The sequence below is a fragment of the Balaenoptera borealis genome (genome assembly GCF_965194805.1).
Source record: "Balaenoptera borealis genome assembly, chromosome: X".
Taxonomy (NCBI): Eukaryota; Metazoa; Chordata; class Mammalia; order Artiodactyla; family Balaenopteridae; genus Balaenoptera; species Balaenoptera borealis.
The window spans coordinates 45,806,218-45,827,742 of record NC_138881.1 but is presented as its reverse complement, the minus strand read 5'-3'; the positions used below and the strand labels follow the sequence as shown (position 1 = coordinate 45,827,742).

At 40.3% G+C, this 21,525-nt stretch overlaps 1 protein-coding gene across 8 annotated transcripts in view; it reads right to left on the bottom strand.

The window, feature by feature from the left end:
* The window catches only part of KANTR (KANTR integral membrane protein), a 62,183-nt gene that overhangs the window by 23,797 nt on the left and 16,861 nt on the right, over positions 1-21,525 (bottom strand). The window contains exon 3 of one of the 8 annotated variants that reach the window (XM_082376033.1): positions 12,027-20,956. The exons of the other annotated variants lie outside the window; for them this stretch is intronic. Within the exon in view, the coding sequence (XP_082232159.1) occupies positions 19,902-20,132 (231 nt within the window). The 5' untranslated portion in view covers positions 20,133-20,956 and the 3' untranslated portion in view covers positions 12,027-19,901. Of the gene's footprint in view, positions 1-12,026; positions 20,957-21,525 lie in introns of those variants that run through there. 8 annotated transcript variants of the gene reach the window in all.

Here is a 21,525-nt window from a genome sequence, read left to right as displayed (position 1 = left end):
TAGCAGGGCTGAGATTGCTGAAAATCAAACCCAGAATCTCATCCTGCAACTGGCTGAATTTCAACACAAGTTGAATTCCTGGCCTTACAGGGTGTCCCCTGTTAAAGTGAGAGAGCATGGATGGGGAACGAATAGGATCCTAAAAGTCAGAATGGTGAGCCCAGGTCTCCTTGAGGAACACTGCCAAAAGTTCATACTGTCAATCTTTCTCTCAGCCTTCCCCAAAGGGACCTACAGCCTTTTACCAGGGTAACCGTGCATTGAGTAAAAGGAAATAATCAGATCTTTGGGGGACTACTGGACACTGCCTCTGAACTGACACTGTTTCCAGGAGACCACACTGGTCCACCAGTCAGAGTAGGAGCTTATGGAGGTCAGGGGATCAATGGAGTTTTAGCTCAGCTCTGTCTCACAGGGGGCCTCGTGGATTCCCAAACCCATCTTATGGTTCTTTCCCCAGTCACAGAATGCATACTTGGAGTAGATCTACTCAGTAGCTGGCAGAATCCCTACATTGTTTCCCTGACCTGTGGAGTGAGGGCTATTATGGTGAGAAATTGCAAATGGAAGCCACTAGAACTGCCTCTACCTAGGAAAATAGTAAACTAAATGCAGTACTGCATTCCTGAGGGATTGCAGAGATTAGTGTCACCTTCAAGGACTTGAAAGATGCAGGCGTGGTGATTCCCATCATATCCCCATTCAACTCTCCTATTCAGTCTGTGTGGAAGACAGATGGATCTTGGAGAATGACAGTGGATTATTGCAAGCTTAACCAGGTGGTGACTCCGACTGCAGCTGCTGTACCAGATGTGGTTTCACTGAGCAAATTAACACAGCCCTTGGTACCTGGTATGCAGTTATTCACCTAGCAAATGCTTCTTCTCCATCCCTGTCCATAAGGCCCACCAGAGGCAGTTTGCTTTCAGCCAGCAAAGCCAGAAATACACCTTCACTGTCCTACAGTTGTATAACAACTCTCCAGCCCTATGTCATAATTTAGTTCGCATGTAGCTTTATCACCTTTCCTTTCCACGTGATATCACACTGGTCCATCACACTGATGACATTATGCTGACTGGATCTAGTGAGCAAGAAGTAGCAACTACTCTAGACTTATTGGTAAGGCATTTACACATCAGAAGGTAGGATATAAATCTGACAAAATTTAGCAGCCTTCTACGTCAGTGAAATTTCTAGGGGTCCAGTGGTGTGGGGCATGTTGAGATAACCCTTCTAAGGTGAAGAGTAAATTGTTGTAGCCGGCCGTCCTACAACTAAAAATGAGGCACAATGCCTAGTGGGCCGCTTTGGATTTGGGATGCAACATATTCACTTGGGTGTGTTACTCTGGCCCATTTACCAAGTGACCCAAAAATCTTCTAGTTTTGAGGGGGGCCCAGAACAAGAGAAGGCTCTGCAACAGAGCTAGGCTTCTGTGCAAGCTGCTCTGTCATTTGGGCCATGTCATCCAGCAGGTCCAATTATGCTTGAAGTGTCAGTGACAGATAGGGATGCTGTTTGGAGCGTTTGGCAGGCTCCTATAAGTGAATCGCAGCCCAGGCCTTTAGGATTTTGGAGCAAGATCCTACCATCATCCACAGATAACTACTCTCTTTTCGAGAAACAGCTCTTGGCCTGCTACTGGGCCTTAGTAGAGAATGAACACTTGACCATGGGCCACCAAGTTACCTTGTGACCTGAGCTTCCCATCATGAACTAGGCATATGACCCACCAGTCATAAAGTTGGGCGTGCACAGCAAAACTCTATCATCAAATGGAATTAGTATATACAATACATGATCGGGCCCGGGCAGGTCCTGAAGGCACAAATAAGTTACATGAAGAAGTGGCCCAAATGTCCACGGCCCCCACTCCCCCTACACTGCCTTCTCTCCCCAAGACTGCACCTATGGCCTCATGGGGAGTTCCCTACAATCAGTTGACAGAGGAAGAAAAGTCTCAGGCCTGGTTTATAGATGGTTCTGCACAACATGCAGACACCACCCCAAAGAGGACAGTTACAGCACTACAGCCCCTCTCTGGGACATCCCTGAAGGACAGTGGTGAAGGAGATTCCTCCCAGTGGGCAGAACTTTGGGCAGTGCTCCTGGTTGTTCACTTTGCTTGGAAGAAGAAATGGCCACACATGTGATTACATATCGATTCATGGGCTGTGGCCAATGGTTTGGCTGCATGGTCAGGCACTTAGAAGGAACATGATTGGAAAATTGGTGACAAGGAAATTTTGGTAAGAGGTATGTGGATAGACCTCTCTGAATGGGCAAAAACCATGAAGATATTTGTATCCCATGTGAATGCTCACTAAAGCGTGACCTTAACAGAGGAGGATTTTAATAATCAAGTGGATAGGATGACCCATTCTGTGGACACTGGTCAGCCTCTTTCCCCAGCTACCCCTGTCTCATCGCCCAATGGGCTCATGAACAAAGTGGCCAAGGTGGCAGCAATGGGGGTTGTGCACGGGCTCTGCAACATGAACTTCCACTCATTAAAGCTGACCTGGCTACGGCCACCACCAAATAACCCATCTGCCAGCAGCAGAGACCAACACTGAGCCCCCTCTACAGCACCATTCCCTGGGGTGATCAGCCTGGTGGCAGGTTGGTTACATTGGACCACTCCCATCACGGAAGGGGAAGCATTTTGTCCTTACTGGACTAGACACTTACTCTGGATAAGGGTTTGTCTTCCTTACACTTAATGCTTCTCCTAAAACCACTACCCATGGACTTACAGAATGCTTTCTTTATGTACCATGATGGTGTTCCACACAGCACTGATTCTGATAAAGGAACTCACCAAAAGTGCAGCAATGGGCCCATGCTTATGGAATTCACTGGTGTTACCATGTTCCTTACCATCCCAAAGCCGCTGGCTTGATGAATAGTTGAATGGCCTTTAGAAGAGTCAGTTACAGGTCAGTTAGGTGGCAATGCCTTGCAGGGCTAGAGCAATATGTGGTGTTGTTTCTCCCATAGTCAGGATTCATGGGTCCAGGAATCAGGGGTAGAAACAGGAGTGGCACCACTCAAATTATCCCTGGTGACTCACTAGCAAAATGTTTGCTTCCTGTTCCCATGACCTTATGCTCTGTTGGCCTAGAGGGCTTAGTCCCAAAGGGAGGAATGCTTCCACAAGGACACACAACAATGATTCCATTGAACTGGGAGTTAAGACCAGCTGCCCCACCACTTTGGGCTCCTCATGCCTCTGAATCAATAGGCAAAGAAGGGAGTTACTCTGCTGGTTGGGGTGACTCATCTCGACTACCAAGGGAAAACTGGGCTGCTACTCCATAACAGAGGTAAGAAAGAGCATGTCTGCAACACAGGAGATGCCCTAGGTATCTCTTAGTATTATGTATCCTGTGATTAAAGTAAATGAAAAACTACAACAACCCAATCCAGGCAGGATTAGTAATGGTCCAGATCCTTCAGGAATGAAGGACTGCGTCACTCCATTGGGTAAAGAACCACGACCAGCTGAGGTGCTTGCTAAAGGCAAAGGAAATACGGAATGGGTAGTGGAAGAAGGTGGTTATAAATACCAGCCATGACAATATGGTCATTTACAGAAATGAGGACCATAACTTTCATGACTAGTGTCTCTTTATTTTGATATATATATATATATATATATATATATATATATATATATATATATATATATATCTTTGTTTTCTTCCCTTTCTTATCCCCTTATCATGTAAAAGAAGATGTATTCACTTTATATCATAATATTTAAGTATTGTTAACTTTACATCATAATATTTAAGTTATGGGATGTCAAAGAGAAGAGTAAACATCACACAAGGACTTTACCTCTTCTTCTGGGGAAGGGGTTAGTGCATTTTTGGTTGTATGCAGGATAGTTGTATCATGTTAGGTGGAAGGATAACCTTTTTATTATCTTCATTTGGAGATTAAGTGTGATTTAAGGAGATGCCTATGAGTGTCAAGTTGACAGGGGGTGAACTTGTGATGGTTAATTCTATGTATCAACTTGACTGGGCCACACACTGCCAGCTATTTGGCCAAACATTATCCTGGCTGTTCCTGTGAGGGTGCTCTGGGATGAGATTAACATTTGAATTGGCAGACTGAGTAAAGCAGATTGCCCTCCCCAATGTCTGTGGGCCTCATCCAATCTGTTGAAGGTCTGAATAGAACAAAAAGCCAGACTTTCCCCAGATTAAGGGAGAATTCTTTCTGCCTGACTGCCTTTGAACTGGGACATCAAGATTTTTCTTGCCTTTGGATTCGAAATGAAACATTGGCTCTTCCTGGGCCTTTGGATGGGAACTACACCATCAATTCTCCTAGGGCTCCTGCTTGCCCACTCACCCTACAGATCTTGGGGCTTGTCAGCCTCCATAATTGTGTGACCCAATTCCTTATAATAAATACCTCTCTCTCTCTCTCTCTCTCCCCACACCACCCCCCCACATTCTATTGGTTTTGTTTCTCTGGAGAACCCTAATACAGATTTGGAAACAAATATTTTTATAAATTAAATCTATTTATATGTTAGGTTCTCAAAAATGATATTTAATATTAGGATGCATTAAGAGTACTTAAAATGAACTTCACTGACATTTAAAAAATCTACATGTGGTAAATGAAATATTAATTTTTGGTTAATTTCATAATGAAAATTCTAAAAATTTTAAATATTCAAAATAAATATTACTTATACTCACATATGAACATATTTTGAATAACAGCGTTTTTGAAGTGATAAGGGCCTATAACAGCCCATTCTGACTTAATTAAATAATCCCATTATTATGTTTTCATATTTTTTTCTAAAAGTAAATGATAATCCAGAATGAAATTCCATCAAAAATCAGCATTTGGTTCATTGTTAACATCAAAACCAGTAATACAAAGAGATGGGGAAAAAGAGAAATTGGGGAGAGAGAGTGACAGAGAGAAAGTAGAGAGAGAGAAATAAAGAATAAGAGAAGGGACAGAGGAAGGAAGGGAGGGAGAGAGGGGAAAGAGAGAATGGGAGATAACAACAGAGAAAATAAACAAAATTAATGATGTTCCTTACAGCAGCACCTACTAATAGATGCTGATGATTCTGATAAGATATAACTTCCATAACTTCTGTATTACTAGAAAAAAATGTAAAAAAATTAAAACCCCAGATTGAATCTAATAAAAATTTAAATATTACACTTATGCACACAAAACAAATTATCTTGATGAGCGGGAACAAAGTAAAAATCATATTAAGTGGAATGATTCCCAGAGAAGGTCAGAGGAGTGCTGCATAGTGCAGCCTGCACAGAGCCGCTCTCTGATGGCGGAAGCTACGGATGGAGTCTTTCCTGGCAGCATAATAATCATGGGATCTAGAAGTTCACAGAGAAAACCATGCGAGTACTGTACTGTTCAAATATAGTTTCAAAATATTTTAAAACCGGTTTAAAAAAACAGTTGTAAATGTTAGAGATATTTTTAAAACATTTGTCATTATTTTTAAAGTTACAGCTATCAATAACTCCCACCCGTGGAACTGATTTGCAGCACTGTAGGTTTCCTGGACACATGTGCTGGGAAAATCCACTTTAAAGAGTGAAGGCTTGTATTTTTGCCCTTGGAAGCTTCTCACTTGAAGAGACATACGTTTAGTTTTTTGCCTTTTCTTTTTGGGCTTAACGCTGTGATGAACACCCTCACATATGTCCCCTTATATATGTGTATATTTCCCTAAGATTTATTATACCCAGGGGCAGAACTGTTGGGTCATACAGTATATGCATATTTCATTTGGCAAGGTACTGCCAGACAGCCTTCAGAATGGCTGCCCAAGTCCACACTCCCACCAGCCACGCAGGTGGGTTTACAGGTCCTTACAGCCTCACCAGCACTTGGCATTATCCTGCTTTCTAATTTTGTCAGTCTCATAAATGTAAAGTCATATCTCACGGTTATTTTAACTTCTCAGATTTCCAATGATCTTGAATACCTCATCATATATGCTGTTGGTTTTTCAAATTTCTTCTTCTGCAAACTGTCTGTTCTATGCTTTGCCCACCTGGTGGTGGTGTTCTCTTTTTTGTTGATCCACAGGAAGCCTTTGGATATTCTAGATATTAAATCCCTTGTTGATTTAGACATTGCAAATATCTTCTCCCAATTTGTAGGTTATCTCTTACCTTTGTCCATAGTCTTTCATCAAGCACAAATCCTTAATTTTGATGTAATTGAATCAATCAGCTCTTTACCATATGCATTATAGTCTTGCAGTTTTATCTAATAAGTCATTCCAAGCCCCTAGGTCACAAAGATATCCTCCCACAATTTCTCTTATTAACATTAGAGTTTTATCTTTCACATTTAGGTCCTCTATCTAGAGTCCATTTTTTTACATGGTGTGAGGTAGGGGTCTGGTTTTATTTTTCTCCAAGTCAAGAGTCAGTTGTTTCAACACCATCAACTACGCAACTGTCCTTTCTCCATTGATCTGTTACACACTAGGTTCCTTTATATCCACAGGTCTGTATCTATGCTGTTCTATTGGTCTACTTTCCTATTTTTGTGCCAATGCCACACTGTTTATATTACTAAATTCAAAGAAATAAGAAAGAAATGATAATGATAAGGCAGAAATAAATGACATAGAGAACAACAGACAATAGTGGAAATTGACCAAACCAAAACTGGTCTTTGAAAAGACTCATAAGGGAGACAGACCTCTGACAAGAGTGATCAAGAAAAAAGGGGGGAAGGGGGAGAAAATTTCAAAAGCAAAATGCAGAATGAAGTTCTTTTAAAAGATGAATTATGAATGATATGCCAATGAATTTGAAAATCTGGATGAAAAGGATACATTCTTAGAAAAATATAACATGCTAAAATAGGCACAAAAGAAAGGTCTTGAATAGTCCAGTGAGTATTAAGGAAACTGAAATGGTAGTCAAGGAACTCTCCTCCTTCAAAACCCTAGCTGATTTTATAGGTGAGCTGTAGCAAACTTTCAAGTTTCCAATCTTATGCATAATAACAAAAGAGTGAAACTTATCCATTTAATTTTTTGAGCTTAGTGCAACCTAGATTGCAAAACCAGATAAGAAGAACCCAAGAAAAGAAAATTCTAGGACTGTTTCATTTATGAAATGAAAATCCCCAATAAAATGTTAGCCAACAGACATTAACAGTATATTCAAAAGTATAGATTATAACCAGGTAGAGTTTACCCCAGGAATATAAGGATGTTATGGTTCAATATCAAAAGTCACTATATAAATGGTCTGAAGGATAAAAGTCATAAGATTAGTTCAATTGATGCAGAAAAATCATTTGATATATTCTTTTTACGTTGAAATTGGTGCATTATCTTGATTTTTGAGAACTGTGTAGGTGGGTTCCATTAGTAGTGAATTCCATTTCAGGAGAGTAAAAGGTACCTTGGGTCTGATGAGTTGAGACTTACTGCTCTCAGGTGACACTGAGGCATATTGAGGAGCAACAGGACAGTCTAGTTTCCCTACGGATGTACAGCCTGGGAAGGGACAGTTCAAGTTATTTGTTGTCGATGGTGGGTGAAGACAGAGTTTTGGGGAATTGGAGTGTCCTGAAACAGAGAAACAAAGAGATGCTCAGATCAATCTCAGAGGAGTCTGAGCTGGATTCATGGAGAAGATGATGGTGGGTTCAGAACTCTGAGATGAAAGGGGTGACATATTCATTAATGTGGTGTGGGTCCTGAACGTGGTGGCAGACCTGTTGGCTCTTAGGAATAAATTGCCTTTCTTACCAGGAGGACAGGGCTATTGCATAGACTCTGAGTTGGTATTAAGATGCCATGTTTGAGTGTATAACAACAAGGTCCTACTGTATAGCACAGGGAACTATATTCAATATCCTGTGATAAACCACAATGGAAAAGAATATTAAAAGAATATATATATATATATATATATACACACACACACACACACACACACACACATACACATACACACACACATAACTGAATTACTTTGCTGTACAGCAGAAATTAAAACACTGTAAATCAACTATAATTTTTTTAAAAAGATGCCATGTTTGAGGAGGACGTTGATGACAGGCTCTTTGGGACAGGAAGGTGGTAGCATATGCTGCGTAATTTTGATTTTAATGGGAATGTCCTAATCAGCTGCTCCCCCTTGTTAAGGTCAGCCATCCACAAGTTGACTGGGACATCTGTAAGAGCCCAACCCAGAAAGTTGGCTACTGTGGATCAGATCAGGTTGTTACAGAGAGCATTATACTCCGACTGGCCTACAGCACATTACTATGCTTCATTTGTAAGTAATATTTCTACCTGATATGTTAGTAGACACACAGGGGTTAGGCAGGAAGGTATATTGTATATAACACAGTAAGAGGGAGCCATTTCCTAAGATTAGGGATAATCGGCTTTATCTCAATTTCAATCCCAGCAAACAACAGACCTAACGAGGCAAACTGAGCATGGGGAGACTAGGTAGAGCAGGTGGCCTTAGTATTGAGGGGGAAATGCCCATTTGCCAGTCAATGGAGACGGGGATGCTAGGATTGGGGGACAAAACAAGACAGTGTGGCTAGGAGTGATGTGAGTAGACTCAGTGTAACCCCCATGATTCTTTTCCAGGCTGAGGATGGCTGAGGTTTACTCAAGCACTCATTTTCCCAACTGCCAGCTTTTTGTTTCTTGTTTTTAAAACTATAGAGGAAATTTATTTTGCTTCTTCTGCTCTTCTAGGGACATGACTTTAGTCTCCTGTTTTCTCTGCTGGTTTTTGAGTTTTATTGTGAAATGGGCTGGTGTGCCAAGGGCTGTATTGGAATCCTCCAGGAACGCTGGGTAGGAGTCTACAGATAAAACTTTGGAGAGATGACCACTCAGAGGGGCCTTCAAAATCCTCCGCCTCGGGAAATTTTCTGTAGCAACCCTTTATTATAATAATCTTCATGTGATTTGACTTTGCACCTATTGGTTTTGGACAGATTTATAAGGCCCAGCTGCTTTATTCAATATTCAATTCATTCAATATTCATATTCAATATTCAGGTGCAGAAGGTAGAGGAAACTGTACTCCACATTATCTTTGACCACTAGAATGGATGTCTTTTTATTTATTTATCCATGCATTCCATTTTCTCTTCATTCTCCACTCCCATTTCCAACCCTCTGCCTCCATAGGTAGATATTCTAATGTGTTCACTGTGATTCTCTTTGATTCTACGTGTTCTGTCAGGTGTAAATATTATTGGGTTTGAAAACTGTGCTTCTTTGAAAATTTTAACTGCATTCAACATATAGAAAAGTTTCTAAAACTCATTTGTACAGTTTAAGGAAGAATAATAAAACATCCATATACCCACCAACCAGGTTCAGAACTAGAACTTTACAGTATTTTAGAAGCCACCTGTGTATCCCTTCACATACCTCCTTCCCCTGCCCCAGAGGAAACCATTATCCTGACTTTTGTGTTACTCATTCCTTTGCTTTTCATTATAGTTTACCTAAATAATATATATTATTTTGTTTTGAAAACCGGAGTGGCAAACACACACCTAGCTGGTTACTGAAGTTACTGTTAGGTGAAGATGCCCAGGAGGGGATAAGCTGAACAGTCTCTCGGTCATAGTCTGGCTCCAGCTTCCCTAAGAGTTTATGAGAGCCGAGTCTAGGGAGGTCATCGGGGTGAGGTCACGTGTGAGTCCAGGGAAACACACATGGCTCACCACAGTCAGGGCACCAGAGGGCTGTTGTGCAGACCAGAAAAATTAGTTGTCTGGTAACAGTATGGTTTGACGGGGAGTGGGCCCCTCTGACTTCTCTCCTTCTCATCTCCCCATGACCTGCTCCCCCCGCAAGAGTAGAAGACAGCAGATAACTTCTGTTGGGTGGAATGTATGTCCATGCCCGATCCAGGCTGTGCAGTACTTGGAGGGATGGGGTGCAGGAGCTTCGGCAGCATGTGGTCAAATTAGCAAAGTCCAGATACTCTGAGCCAGGCTCACCTGGGCATTCTGTCCTCAGGTTGACAGAGGACAGACGGGGCTGTTTCCTCCTTAGTGAAGAGCAGATGCTAAAGGATGAATGCCATAGAGAGTAGGTGACCTAAGACAAAGGAATACATGCTTTCTGTTTATTTTTTTCCTTCTCCCTTGCTTGTTTTGTTTACTCCCTATTATCCACACTCCCGTTCCACCCCAAATCCTACCTCATAGGCATCTCTTTGAATGTGTTTAACTTATATCCTTTTGTCCAAGTTCTTTTAAGATGTATATTTGGTGTATATGTGCATGTATTTGTAACTTATGTGAATAGTGTCTTGTTTTATGGCTTATTATTTTTCCCCCAGTGCTATGTGTTGAAGATCAGCAGTGATGCTCTGTGTACATCTAACTCACTGATCTAACTGCTGGAAGGCCAACTATGGAGTGCATCCCTCACTATTTCCCTGTGCATCCCCTGGTGATGGACACCCAGAATGCCCCCAGCTCCCCACTGTTGCAAACCACACCATAACAAACATTCTCCTACATGACCTGTTATGGATCTGTGTGAGAATTTTTTTAGAGGGCACATGGGGATATTGAATTGGACTATGTACTGCCACATTCATCTCTGGGATGGCTGCCCAAGTCCCTTCTACCACTAGAAGTGCATGAGGGTCCCTATGCCTCATATTCCCATTATAGGACTTGGCACGATTGAGTTTTCTAAAATTTTGCCCATCCATGAGATCTAAAGTGAAATCTCATTGTAACTTTATTTTGTACTTTTCTGATAACTAATGCATTTGAGCATCTTTTTTTTTAATAAATTTATTTATTTTATTTATTTATGTTTGGCTGTGTTGGGTCTTCGTTGCTGCACGCAGGCTTTCTCTAGTTGCGGTGAGCGGGGGCTCTCTTCGTTGCGGCACATGGGCTTCTCACTGCAGTGGCTTCTCTTGTTGCGGAGCACCGGCTCTAGGCGCACGGGCTTCAGTATTTGTGGCTCGAGGGCTCTAGAACACAGGTTCAATAGTTGTGGTGCACGGGCTTAGTTGCTCCACGGCATGTGGGATCTTGCCGGACCAGGGCTCAAATCCGTGTCCCCTGCGTTGGCAGGTGGATTCTTAACCACTGCGCCACCAGGGAAGCCCGAGCATCTTTTCTTATGCCCGTTAGTTTTTTCAGTTTTCTACTTCAGGAAATCGCTTGTTCATATCCTTTGTAGGCCTGTTTGTGGAGGCCCCTCTACTGTTTTTCCAGTGTGGGCTCTACTGACAGCACTGATCCTGTGGGAAGGCTGGACCCTAACCAAGGCTTCTGTACTCTGTATCACATTCTGTAGTGCCTTTGTATTTCCATATGAATTTTTTAAATTTATTTTTTAATTAAAAAAATTTTTTTTGGCCACCCCACGTGGCATGTGGGATCTTAGTTCCCCAACCAGGGATTGAACCCGTGCCCTCTCCACTGGAAGCGCAGAGTCTTAACCACTGGACCGCCAGGGAAGTCCCTCCATATGAATTTTAAGATTACCTTGTCAAGTTCTGCAAAAAAGCCTGCTGAGACTTTTAAAGGGATTATGAGGAATGTACAGATTGGTTTGGGGAGAATGGACATCTTAACAACACTGAGTTTTCTAACCCATGAACGAGGTGTATCTTTCCATTTATTTTGTTCTTTCAGCAATACAGGTGTACAGGTCTTTCTGTCAGATATATTCCTAATTCATATTTTTAGATGTTATTATAGCTGGAATTTTAAAAATTTCTATGTCCAATTGTTCATTGCTATATACAGTTGGTATATACAATTGTTTTGTGTATATTGATCTTGTATCTTGCAACTTGGGGAATTACTTATTAGTTCTAGTAGTTTGTTGTTGTTTGGTAGATTCAGCTGGATTTTCTACACAGTCATGTCATCTTCTATAAAAATATAGTTTTTTATAACTATAAAAAATATAGTTTTACTTCCTCCTTTCCCATCTGGATGGCTTGCCTTTTCTTTTCTTTTCTTGATGTCTTGCCTCTCCTTTTCTTGTCTGACTGCACTGGCAAGAACCTCCGGTACAATGCTGAACAGAAGTGGTGAAAGCAGACATCCCTGTGTTGTCTCTGATGTTGGGGGGGGGGTGAAACTTTCAGTCTTTCACCACTAAATATAGTGTTAGCTGTGGGTTTTTTGTAAATGCCCTATATCAGGTCGAGAGGTTCCCTTACATTCCTAGTTTACCAAGAGGTTTTCTTTTTAAATCAGGAATGGATATTGGATTTTGTCAAATGTTTTTCTGCATTTATTGCAATAATCATATGGGGTTTGGAGGGGGCTTGTTAACATGGTGAACTGCATTGACTTATTTTCTAATGTTACTCCAACGCTGCATTCCTGAGATAAACTCCACTTGGTTGTGATATCTTTTTAAATATATTGTTGGATTTGATTTGATAAAATCTTGTTTAAAATTTTTGCATCTCTTGAACTTTCACTTTTGACACTTTCCTCAAATAGGCCTCCCCACCAAGCACTTATTTTCAGTATGACTCACTCCTCCTGTTCATATCCTCTAGATTGTGTCTGAGATAGTTACTGAGGCTGGGAATTTTCCCAAACTCAGAGAAGGTCCAGGAGAATTTAGAACAAAGACTGAAAGCATTTCTGATGTGGTCAGTCCTACCTCTGAGAGTGTGAATCAACTCCTGGGAGCAGACTTGCCCCTCAACAGAGTCATGTCCCCAGTCTGAAGAGCCATCACACCCTTTAAAGCCTCTCAGTACCTGACAGGTTAGTTCCAAAGAGAAAAGCATTATTAAATGCTTAGGAAATCCCTTACCCTAGATTAACCCTCACTGTCACTGCTCCCCCATTTGGTATTGTTCTACTCCAATGAGGAAACAGCCAATGTGGGTCACCTCTCAAGAGGGGCCTACCCTTAAACCCTGCTTCCCATTTTCCCACTGAAGAATCCTAACCCATTCTGACTACCTAATGAACTTGATATCCCACAGCCTAAAGTACCCAAATAACTCCTCTAAATTCCCGACTTTGTGTTTTTCGTGAATGGCTTTTATTTCTAAGACATTAGGGGAACACACAGGGCAAGATATACTCTGTGCTTTCCTCATTGCACCATAGAAGCTTTTCTTCTCCCTTCAATTCCCTCAGCACAAAAGTAATAATGGTAATAATAGCAAATGCGTATATAGTGCTTACTATCTGCCAGACACTATTCTAAACATGTTTTAGATATATTTACTCATTTAATACCCTCAATAACTCTGTGAAGTAAGTACTATTATTATCCCCGTTTTTACAGAAGATGAAACTAAAGAATATAGAGGTGAAATGACTTGCCCAGGGCCCAGGTATGAAATGGCAGATCTAGGATTTGAACCCAGGCAGTCTGGCTCTAGAGTACCCTGCACTACCATGCTATCAAGCGACGACTGCGGCACTGACCCACGCTTGTACACTAATGGAGCCCCCCTCAATATCATACAGACTCTCTCTAGGGCTTCAGAATAGGTTATGTCTTTGGTATCTGTGATGCCTTTGGCCAAATCTGGTAGCCAGTGAGTGTTTCTCACTGCCACTGCCACCCAAATACACATATTTGGAAACAAAAACTACGCAAGGAAAAGAACACTTTTTTGAAAGACACTATTATTTAATGTCCTCAGAGTGACAAGAAAAAATATTGTATTCATGAAGCAAGATCAGGAAGCTATACAAAGGAATATTCAGAGAACAACAATGATAAAAAGCCCTTAGAATCAAGCAACAATCAAAGAAGGATCTTCAAAGCAGCCAGAGAAAAAGAACACCTGAAAAAAAAAGACAATTAGACTGACAGCAGACTTTTCAACAGTAACAGTGGAAACCAGAAGACAGTGCCATAATATTTTATAAGTGTTAAGAGAAAAAAAAAGGCAATTCAGAACTGAGTACCTAGCAAACCCATCTTTCAAGAGGAATAAAGTGAAATAAAGGCATTTACAGATAAATACAGATTCAGACAGTTTCCTGTTAAGAAATCTGCCCTAAAGGATCTTCTAAAGTATATATTTCAAGAAAGAAAATTATCCCCAAAAAGGAGGTCTGAGGTTTAAGAAGGAAAGTGAACAAATAAAATAGTAAACAAGTATTTAAACACTGCACAAAATAATAATATTGTTCATGTCCATCTAGTGTATATGTTAATATCTTCCTTAGAAAAGAAAATTATAAAATCCTTGTATTGTTTGGGTGGGGGATTATGATAATGTTTAACTTTAGACTTTAGGTTGACTATGTATGGTAAATTTTCTAGACTAACCGCTAAAAAAATCTCTGGAGGGACTAATCAAGAAAAAAAGGAAAAAGGCACAAATAAATAATATGAACAATATAAAAGATATAGCAGAAATTATAAAATAAGAGGATACGATTAATTTGAAAACTTAGATGAACTGGACCAACTAATTTATTTACTGGATGAGCCCACTAATAACCTTGACCAGACAAACATGGTAGATGACCAAAGGTGCAAAAAATCCTAAACAATTTATTAGCAAACCAAATGAGTAAAAAAAGATTTAACATAAGATGAAAATGTTGGGTTTACTCCAGAAATCTCCCATAACGAGGTAGCCCTATGACACTGAGGGGCTAGCTCAGTCCTCTTTGTTAGCCTTAGAGAGAGGGGGAAGCTAAAGGTAGGTCCCCTGGGGATGGGGGGGGGGTCTCTTGAGAGGGCAGGCGGGGGAGGGGTCTGGGGCCTGTGAAGGCTCCCACCTCGCATATATACCCTGCTACAAGAACACACATGATAACTCTGAGGTAGGTACAGTAACTTCATTTTACACATGTTCTAAGGCTAAAAAAGGTTAGGAAACTTGACCAAGGTCCCAATGCTAGTACGTAGTTGAGCTATAATCCAAACTCAGGTTGGTCTGGATCTTCAGCTCATGTTCTTAACCACTAGGCAGGCCACTGTCCCTTTAATATTGATAGTAGTAGGTGTTCAATAAATGGTAGCCAGGTGCCAGGTAACTCACATATGTTCTAACACCCACAACAACTGTCCAAGGTGGGTATTCAACTCATTTTACTGATGAGGAAACTGACACTTAGAGAGGACAGGTGACATGGCTAAGGTCACACAACCAAGACATGAGGGCTCCATACCTTGAAACTGGGCTTACCAGACTCCACAACCAACCTAGATTATTACAGGTATGAATGAATCCCAGAGGACGTGAACCCTAATGTCTGAGGACAAGACAGACAGGCCCTGCCCATTCCCTGAAAGATGAATAGTCTTTATGCCACAGCTGGTATCAGGAGTCAGAAAAACTCCTCTCCACAATGAGATCTCCACACAAGGAGCTGAGGGAGACTCCATAACCTCCAGGACAGTGGGAAATGACTCCAACCCCAGGGGAGGTACAAAGGAAGCAGGTAACATAAACACCATCATCTAGATAAGGAAGCCAGGAACACTGGAAGCTGGTATGAACAAGTTTGTGGACAGTTGTGTCCAACCAACTTTTCATTACCTTTCTGAAGAGTTAACAGATTAGCATGTCAAGGGAGGTCACAAACTCCTCATGTCAGAATTTTGGTATGTGCCAGAGTCTCCTAGAATGATCTCGTAGAAAGAAAGGTGAACAGTGAATGCAGTTAGGTTGGTGTGCACCATGCTGCTTCCCATCTTTCGGCCTTTGCCCATGCTGTACCCGTTGCCTGGACTGCCCTCCTCTCCCTTGTTAGTCACCTAGAAGATTCCTACTCATCTTTTTAGAGTCAGTTCATATACCATCTCTTCCAAGAAAACTTCCTCGGTCCCCTGAGCTGGGTCGTGTGTTCCATAGGGGCTCTCACAGTCTCTCGTACCCATCACTATTACTGCATTGACCACACTGCCCTGAAATGATGGTTCTGTGTCTGAGAACACACTTTGTTCATCTCTTGTGTCCTCAGTGCGGAACCGGAGGCCTGATACATAGTAGGTGTTCAGTCAACTTTGCTCAAGTGAACTTATAACTAGCTGGCTGGTTAAACCCAGTGTGATAATGATTAATGAACTGATGTTGGCCTGGTGGGGGGGGGGTGTCTCTAGGGGCGTGCCACAGGGACCTGTGTGTATTGATGGCATTCTGATGAAATTAGTGGGCTACAAAAAAACCAGGGGAGTAGGCCACACATTAAACAGAATTAGTATCCAAACAGTCATGGACAAACAGAAACACTGGAGCCATGCTGGCTCCCAAAGGGGTTAGGGAGAAAGTCAGGACTAAAACCTCACAATCTGTTGTAGCCTTTACAATGGAAAAAAGTTTTTCTGAGCTGAAACTTAACTTCCCTGAAGTGTCCACCATTATGATAGCACTTACTATGTACCAGGCTTTATACCAGCTCCTGTACAATTCCCCCCCAACCCAAGTACCACAGAAAAAGTCTAATGGGGGTGATCCGCTTGGCCTGGGGACCAAGAAACAGTTTCTCACAGGCAGGAGAAAGGAGGATCCTAGCTGGGACCAAAAGGCCTAATGAGAGCTGGGGCTTTGGTTTTCACTAAGTAACAGGCAGGCATGACAACACAGCAGTTTGAGGGCTGTTTGAAAAAGAGGCAGGTCCACCTTTAGGAGCCCAGGATACAGAGCGAGTCATACATGGGGCTTTGTTACCACCCTACCAACTCTGAACTTGCTCCTCAAAAGAACCCAGGAGCTATCCTCACTGCTTCTTTACAGCCCTCACCCTTCTGAACAATGACACCCAAGCTCCTTTGCATGGCATGAAAGGCGTTCATGCCTAGCCTAGTTCTCAGTGCATTTCTCCCTCTATCCTCCACATTAATTCATTCATTAATTCATTCAGTTTATTCCACAAATATTTATTGAGTGTCTACTAAATATTACTATGCACTGTTCTTGGCACTAGAGATACAACAGTGAACAAAACAAGAGTCCTTGCTTTGTGGAGCTTACAGTCTATTGTGGAGAGACAAACACTAATCACAATAAATAAATATAGTATATCAGGTGGTGATCAGTGCTCTGTAGGAAAACACAACACATAAAGTAGGATAAGGGGATAGAAAGTGCTGGTGAATGGGGCTATTTTAGATATGTTTGTCAGGGAATGCTTCTCTAGGAAGGTGACATTTGAGCCTACTGGAAGTGGGTGGGCAAGTCATCAGATTATCTGGGAAGAAGAGTGTTCTAGACAGTGAGACTAGCAAGTACAAAGGCTCTGAAGAGGGGGGATACACGACATGTTTAAGGAACAGCAAGGAGGCCAGTGTGGCTGGAGAACAGTGAGTGATGGGGAAAGTGATAGGAGGCAAGGTCAGAGAGATGATGGGGACAAGACTGTGTAAAGACTTTTGGGCCACGGTGAGGGCTTTGGCTTTTATTCTGAGGGAGCTGGGAGCCATGGGAGAATTTTGAGCAAAGGAGTGACATGATCTGATATGGATTTTAAAAAGAATTTCAGAGACTTCCCTGTGGTTAAGACTCCACACTTCCAATGCAGGAGGCACATGTTCGATCCCTGGTTGGGGAACTAAGATCCCACATGCCATGTGGCGCAGCCAAAAAATTAAAAAATTAAAAAAAAAAGAATTTCAGAGAAGAACTAGTAATGGTATTAGAACACCAGGCAAAAGAAAAAAAAAAACCCAGACAATTACTAGGAAAACAAAAAGGTATACAACAGAGGATATGTAATCAGACTGTACTATGTTGTTTGGATGTGAACAATATTTACAATGCCATACTTAGACAAACAGTGATTACTGGCTGAACAAAAATTGTATAACATGTTTAAAGAAATAATAAATGCAACCACAAAGATGAGCAAGCAACAAGAGACTATTAGGGATGACTAGGAAGATTAGAAAGTGAAATATATGAAGTTTGTACAAATGAAAAATACAATTCTTGAAATAAAAAAACTCGGTGGACAGATTAAACAGTAGATCAGACAGAGCTGAAGAGAGAATCAATAAGCTGAAAGATATATCTGAAGAAATTGCCTAGAATGAAGTGCAGGAAGACAAGAAGATAGAAAATATCAATGAAATGTTACGAGATGTGGAAGACAGAATGAGGAGGTCCAAAATATGACCAACTGAATTCTGAGAAAGAAAATACAGAAAGAATGGAAGAAAGGCAATATTTGAGGAGATAATGGCTGAGAATTTTCCAGAAATTATGAAAAACATGAATCCGGAGGCATGAAGCACATTTCCAAAGTAGAATAATAAAAAAGAAATACATACCTAAACATTGATAGAATGAAACTGCAGAACCCCCTGAATATACCCCTCCCGTCCAAAAAAAAGGGAGAGAGAAAAGTAGCCAGAATATAAGAAAACAAAAACACCTACAAAAAACAGCAATTAGACTGATAGTGGACTTCTAATATTACCTATAACAATCTACCTTTTAAGAATGAGAATAAATACATTTACATATAACAAAGAGAATTTAACACCAACAGATATGTACTAAAAGAGTATCTAAACATCGTAATCATAATGAAGGAAAATGATCCCAGAATGATGTTCTGAGATGCAAGAATGTATGTATGTAAATCCAAACACATACCACCTATATAAAATAATACTAATGATGATATATTAGTGAGGTCAGGGGAAAAAGGAACAAACTAACACACTCAAAAAAATAACATGTGGTCAAGATAGGAATGACTAGAGTTGAAGGTTTCTAAGGTTCCTGCATTCTTCAAGAGGGAGGTTAAAATACTGTTTAACTTTAAACCTTGTAAGTTAAACATGCATGGTAAAATTTCAAGGATAACCACAGAAAGAAAGGAAAAAGAATAGGTAAATTCCAAACAGTAGGGAGGAAAAAAAAATGATTAAGAAAGCAAACAAACAAATTTCAAAACTAAAAAGCAGGCAAAAAAAGAGAAAAATGAAGCATCGAAAAGGTGGTGGTAGGAAATAGAAATAAGAAAGTATGATGGTAGAAACAAGTCCAAATATATCACAATAAGTGTAAACAGACTAAACTTGACCATTAAAAGACAGAGATCATTATATTAGATGTTTTAAAAGGTGCAGCTATATGCCATTTCCAAGAGATATAATTAAAGCATAAAGGCATGAAAACGTTGAAAAGTAAAAGGATGGAAAATTATATACCACACAAATCCTAAGAAGAAGAAAAGTTTGTGTTGCTATATTAATGTAAGATAAAATAGACTTCAAGGAAAAAAATGCATTATCAGGAATAGAGAGGGTCATTACATGTTTACCAGGAATATGTAACAATTCTCATTTTGAATATTCCTAATAAAATACCCTCAAAATAAGTAAAAGGAAAAAAAAAGAACTACAAGGAGAAATAGACAAATCCACCATCATAATTGCATATTCACATACCTTATAATTATTGGTATATTACGACCAAAAAAATCAGTTTAGATATAGAAAATGTGAACAATACGATTAACAAATTTGATAACAGACTTATGTGGAACTCTGTATTCAACAGTTAGAGAACATACATTCTTATAAATCACATAGGAAACATTCAAAAATATTGATCACCTATTAAGCTATAAAACAAGTCTCAATAAATTTCAGAATTGTTATCACACAGATCACATCCTCTGACCATAATGCAATTAAAGCTAGAGTTCAATAACATAAAGATAAACTTTAAAATCTCCACACATTTAGAAACACACTTCCATATAACTCATAGGTCAAAGAAGTAACCATGATGGAAATGCTGAAATACTTGGAACTGAACAGTAACAAAATATGACATGTCTGAACTTGTAGAAAAGCAGTAGTTAGAGGGAAAGTTACGTCCTTAAATGTGCAAAGTAGAAAACAAGAAAGACTGAAAATTAATAAGGTTGGTGTCCAATTTAAGAAATTAGAAAAATAACAACAAAATAAATCCAAAAAATGTGGAAGGAAGGAGATCAAAAAAAATAAGAGCAGAAATTAAAGAAATAGAAAACAAAGACAAAATAGAGAGGAGCAACAAAGCCAAAAGTTGGTTCTTTGAAAAGACTAGTAAAATAGACAAACCTCTGGTGAGATTGATCAAGAAAAAAAGTGAGAAGGCACAAATAACCAATATCAGCAATGAAAAAGGAGACATAACTACAGATTGTATACAGCAGAGAATAAAAAAATAAGGAAACTTTATGCCAATAAACTTGAGAAAGCAGACAAAATGGACCAATTCCTAGAAAACTATAACTTACCAAAACTGACTCAAGAAGAAAAAGAAATGCTGACTAGTCCTCTAACTACTAAAGGAATTGAAGCAGTAGTTAAAACTCTTCCTACCAAAAAACAAACAAAAGAACAAAAAACAACAGGAGGGAGAATTTTCCAGTTGATATGTGGATGACAGGTAGGTGAAGAAATATTAATCCCCTTAGGCCTGGAAGTGTCCACGTAGGCCTTAAGGCAGTGGAGACCCTAGGCAGGCCACTTCTCTCTATGGGCAGCCTCCTGTGGAGATCCTTAGAGGGTGGCCCTTAGTGAAATGGGGTCTGACAAATCCCTCTGCAGTCCCTGCAGGTGGTGAGCACGAATGAGTAACATCCAGCACTCAGTTACTGCTCTGTGGTAAATGTGCTAAGCAGGGCCGAAGAGGAGCTCTAAGACTTGGACAGCCTCTTCAGTAGCCAGCTTCTGTAGTCTTCTGCTCACTGAGGACAAGGGGCCTGCGGAGCTGCTGGAGGAGTCTGTGTTCCAGTTGCCAAGAAACACCACACGACCCAAGTTGTGACTGGATGGGGTGGGGTTGGGTGCAGGGAGGCCAAGCAGGGGCTTTTGGAGAGTGTAGCTCCAGGCAGAAGCCCTGAAACTCTGTCTTCACGAATATCAGATACTTCTATCCATTTGCAGCTGATGAGCCCTTTCAATGGTGTCCAAGCTAGCTGCAGGGTGATGGTTCTAACAATGATGCATGTTCTGCAAATAAGAGCTTTATCATTATTTTGAAATAGTTAATATGAAAGAGTTCAATTGGATTTGAAATCTAATCATATTATCACAAGACATTTTTAACAATATATTTGTCAGTGAAACAAAAAGAAAAGCTGTTAGATATAATTTCACTTTTTAAACATTTTTGAACAATTTAAAAGTTGGTTTTAAATACTTTACCACCTAATTGTACAAAGAAAGATTTGTATTGATGGTGATCGTTAAGAATTTGAAGAATACATCATTAAAAAGTCTTGATCAGGATTTGTCTGTAGCCATTTTAAGCATAAAACCTGATATAAAATAAACATGTTATGGAAGCAGATTTCAAGTTTCTCATTCAAAATTTTGAAAATATTTTATTTAGAAGTTTAATATTCACTTAATATTAAAAAGAAAAGACCAAGGTGGTTTTACAGGAGAATTCTACCAAACAGATCATTCCAAAGTCATATAGTAGCATCTTCCAGAATATTGTAAATGAGGAAACACTGACTCATTCTATGATACCAGCAGAACTTGATGCCAAAGGCAAATAAGGATAGCATGAGAAA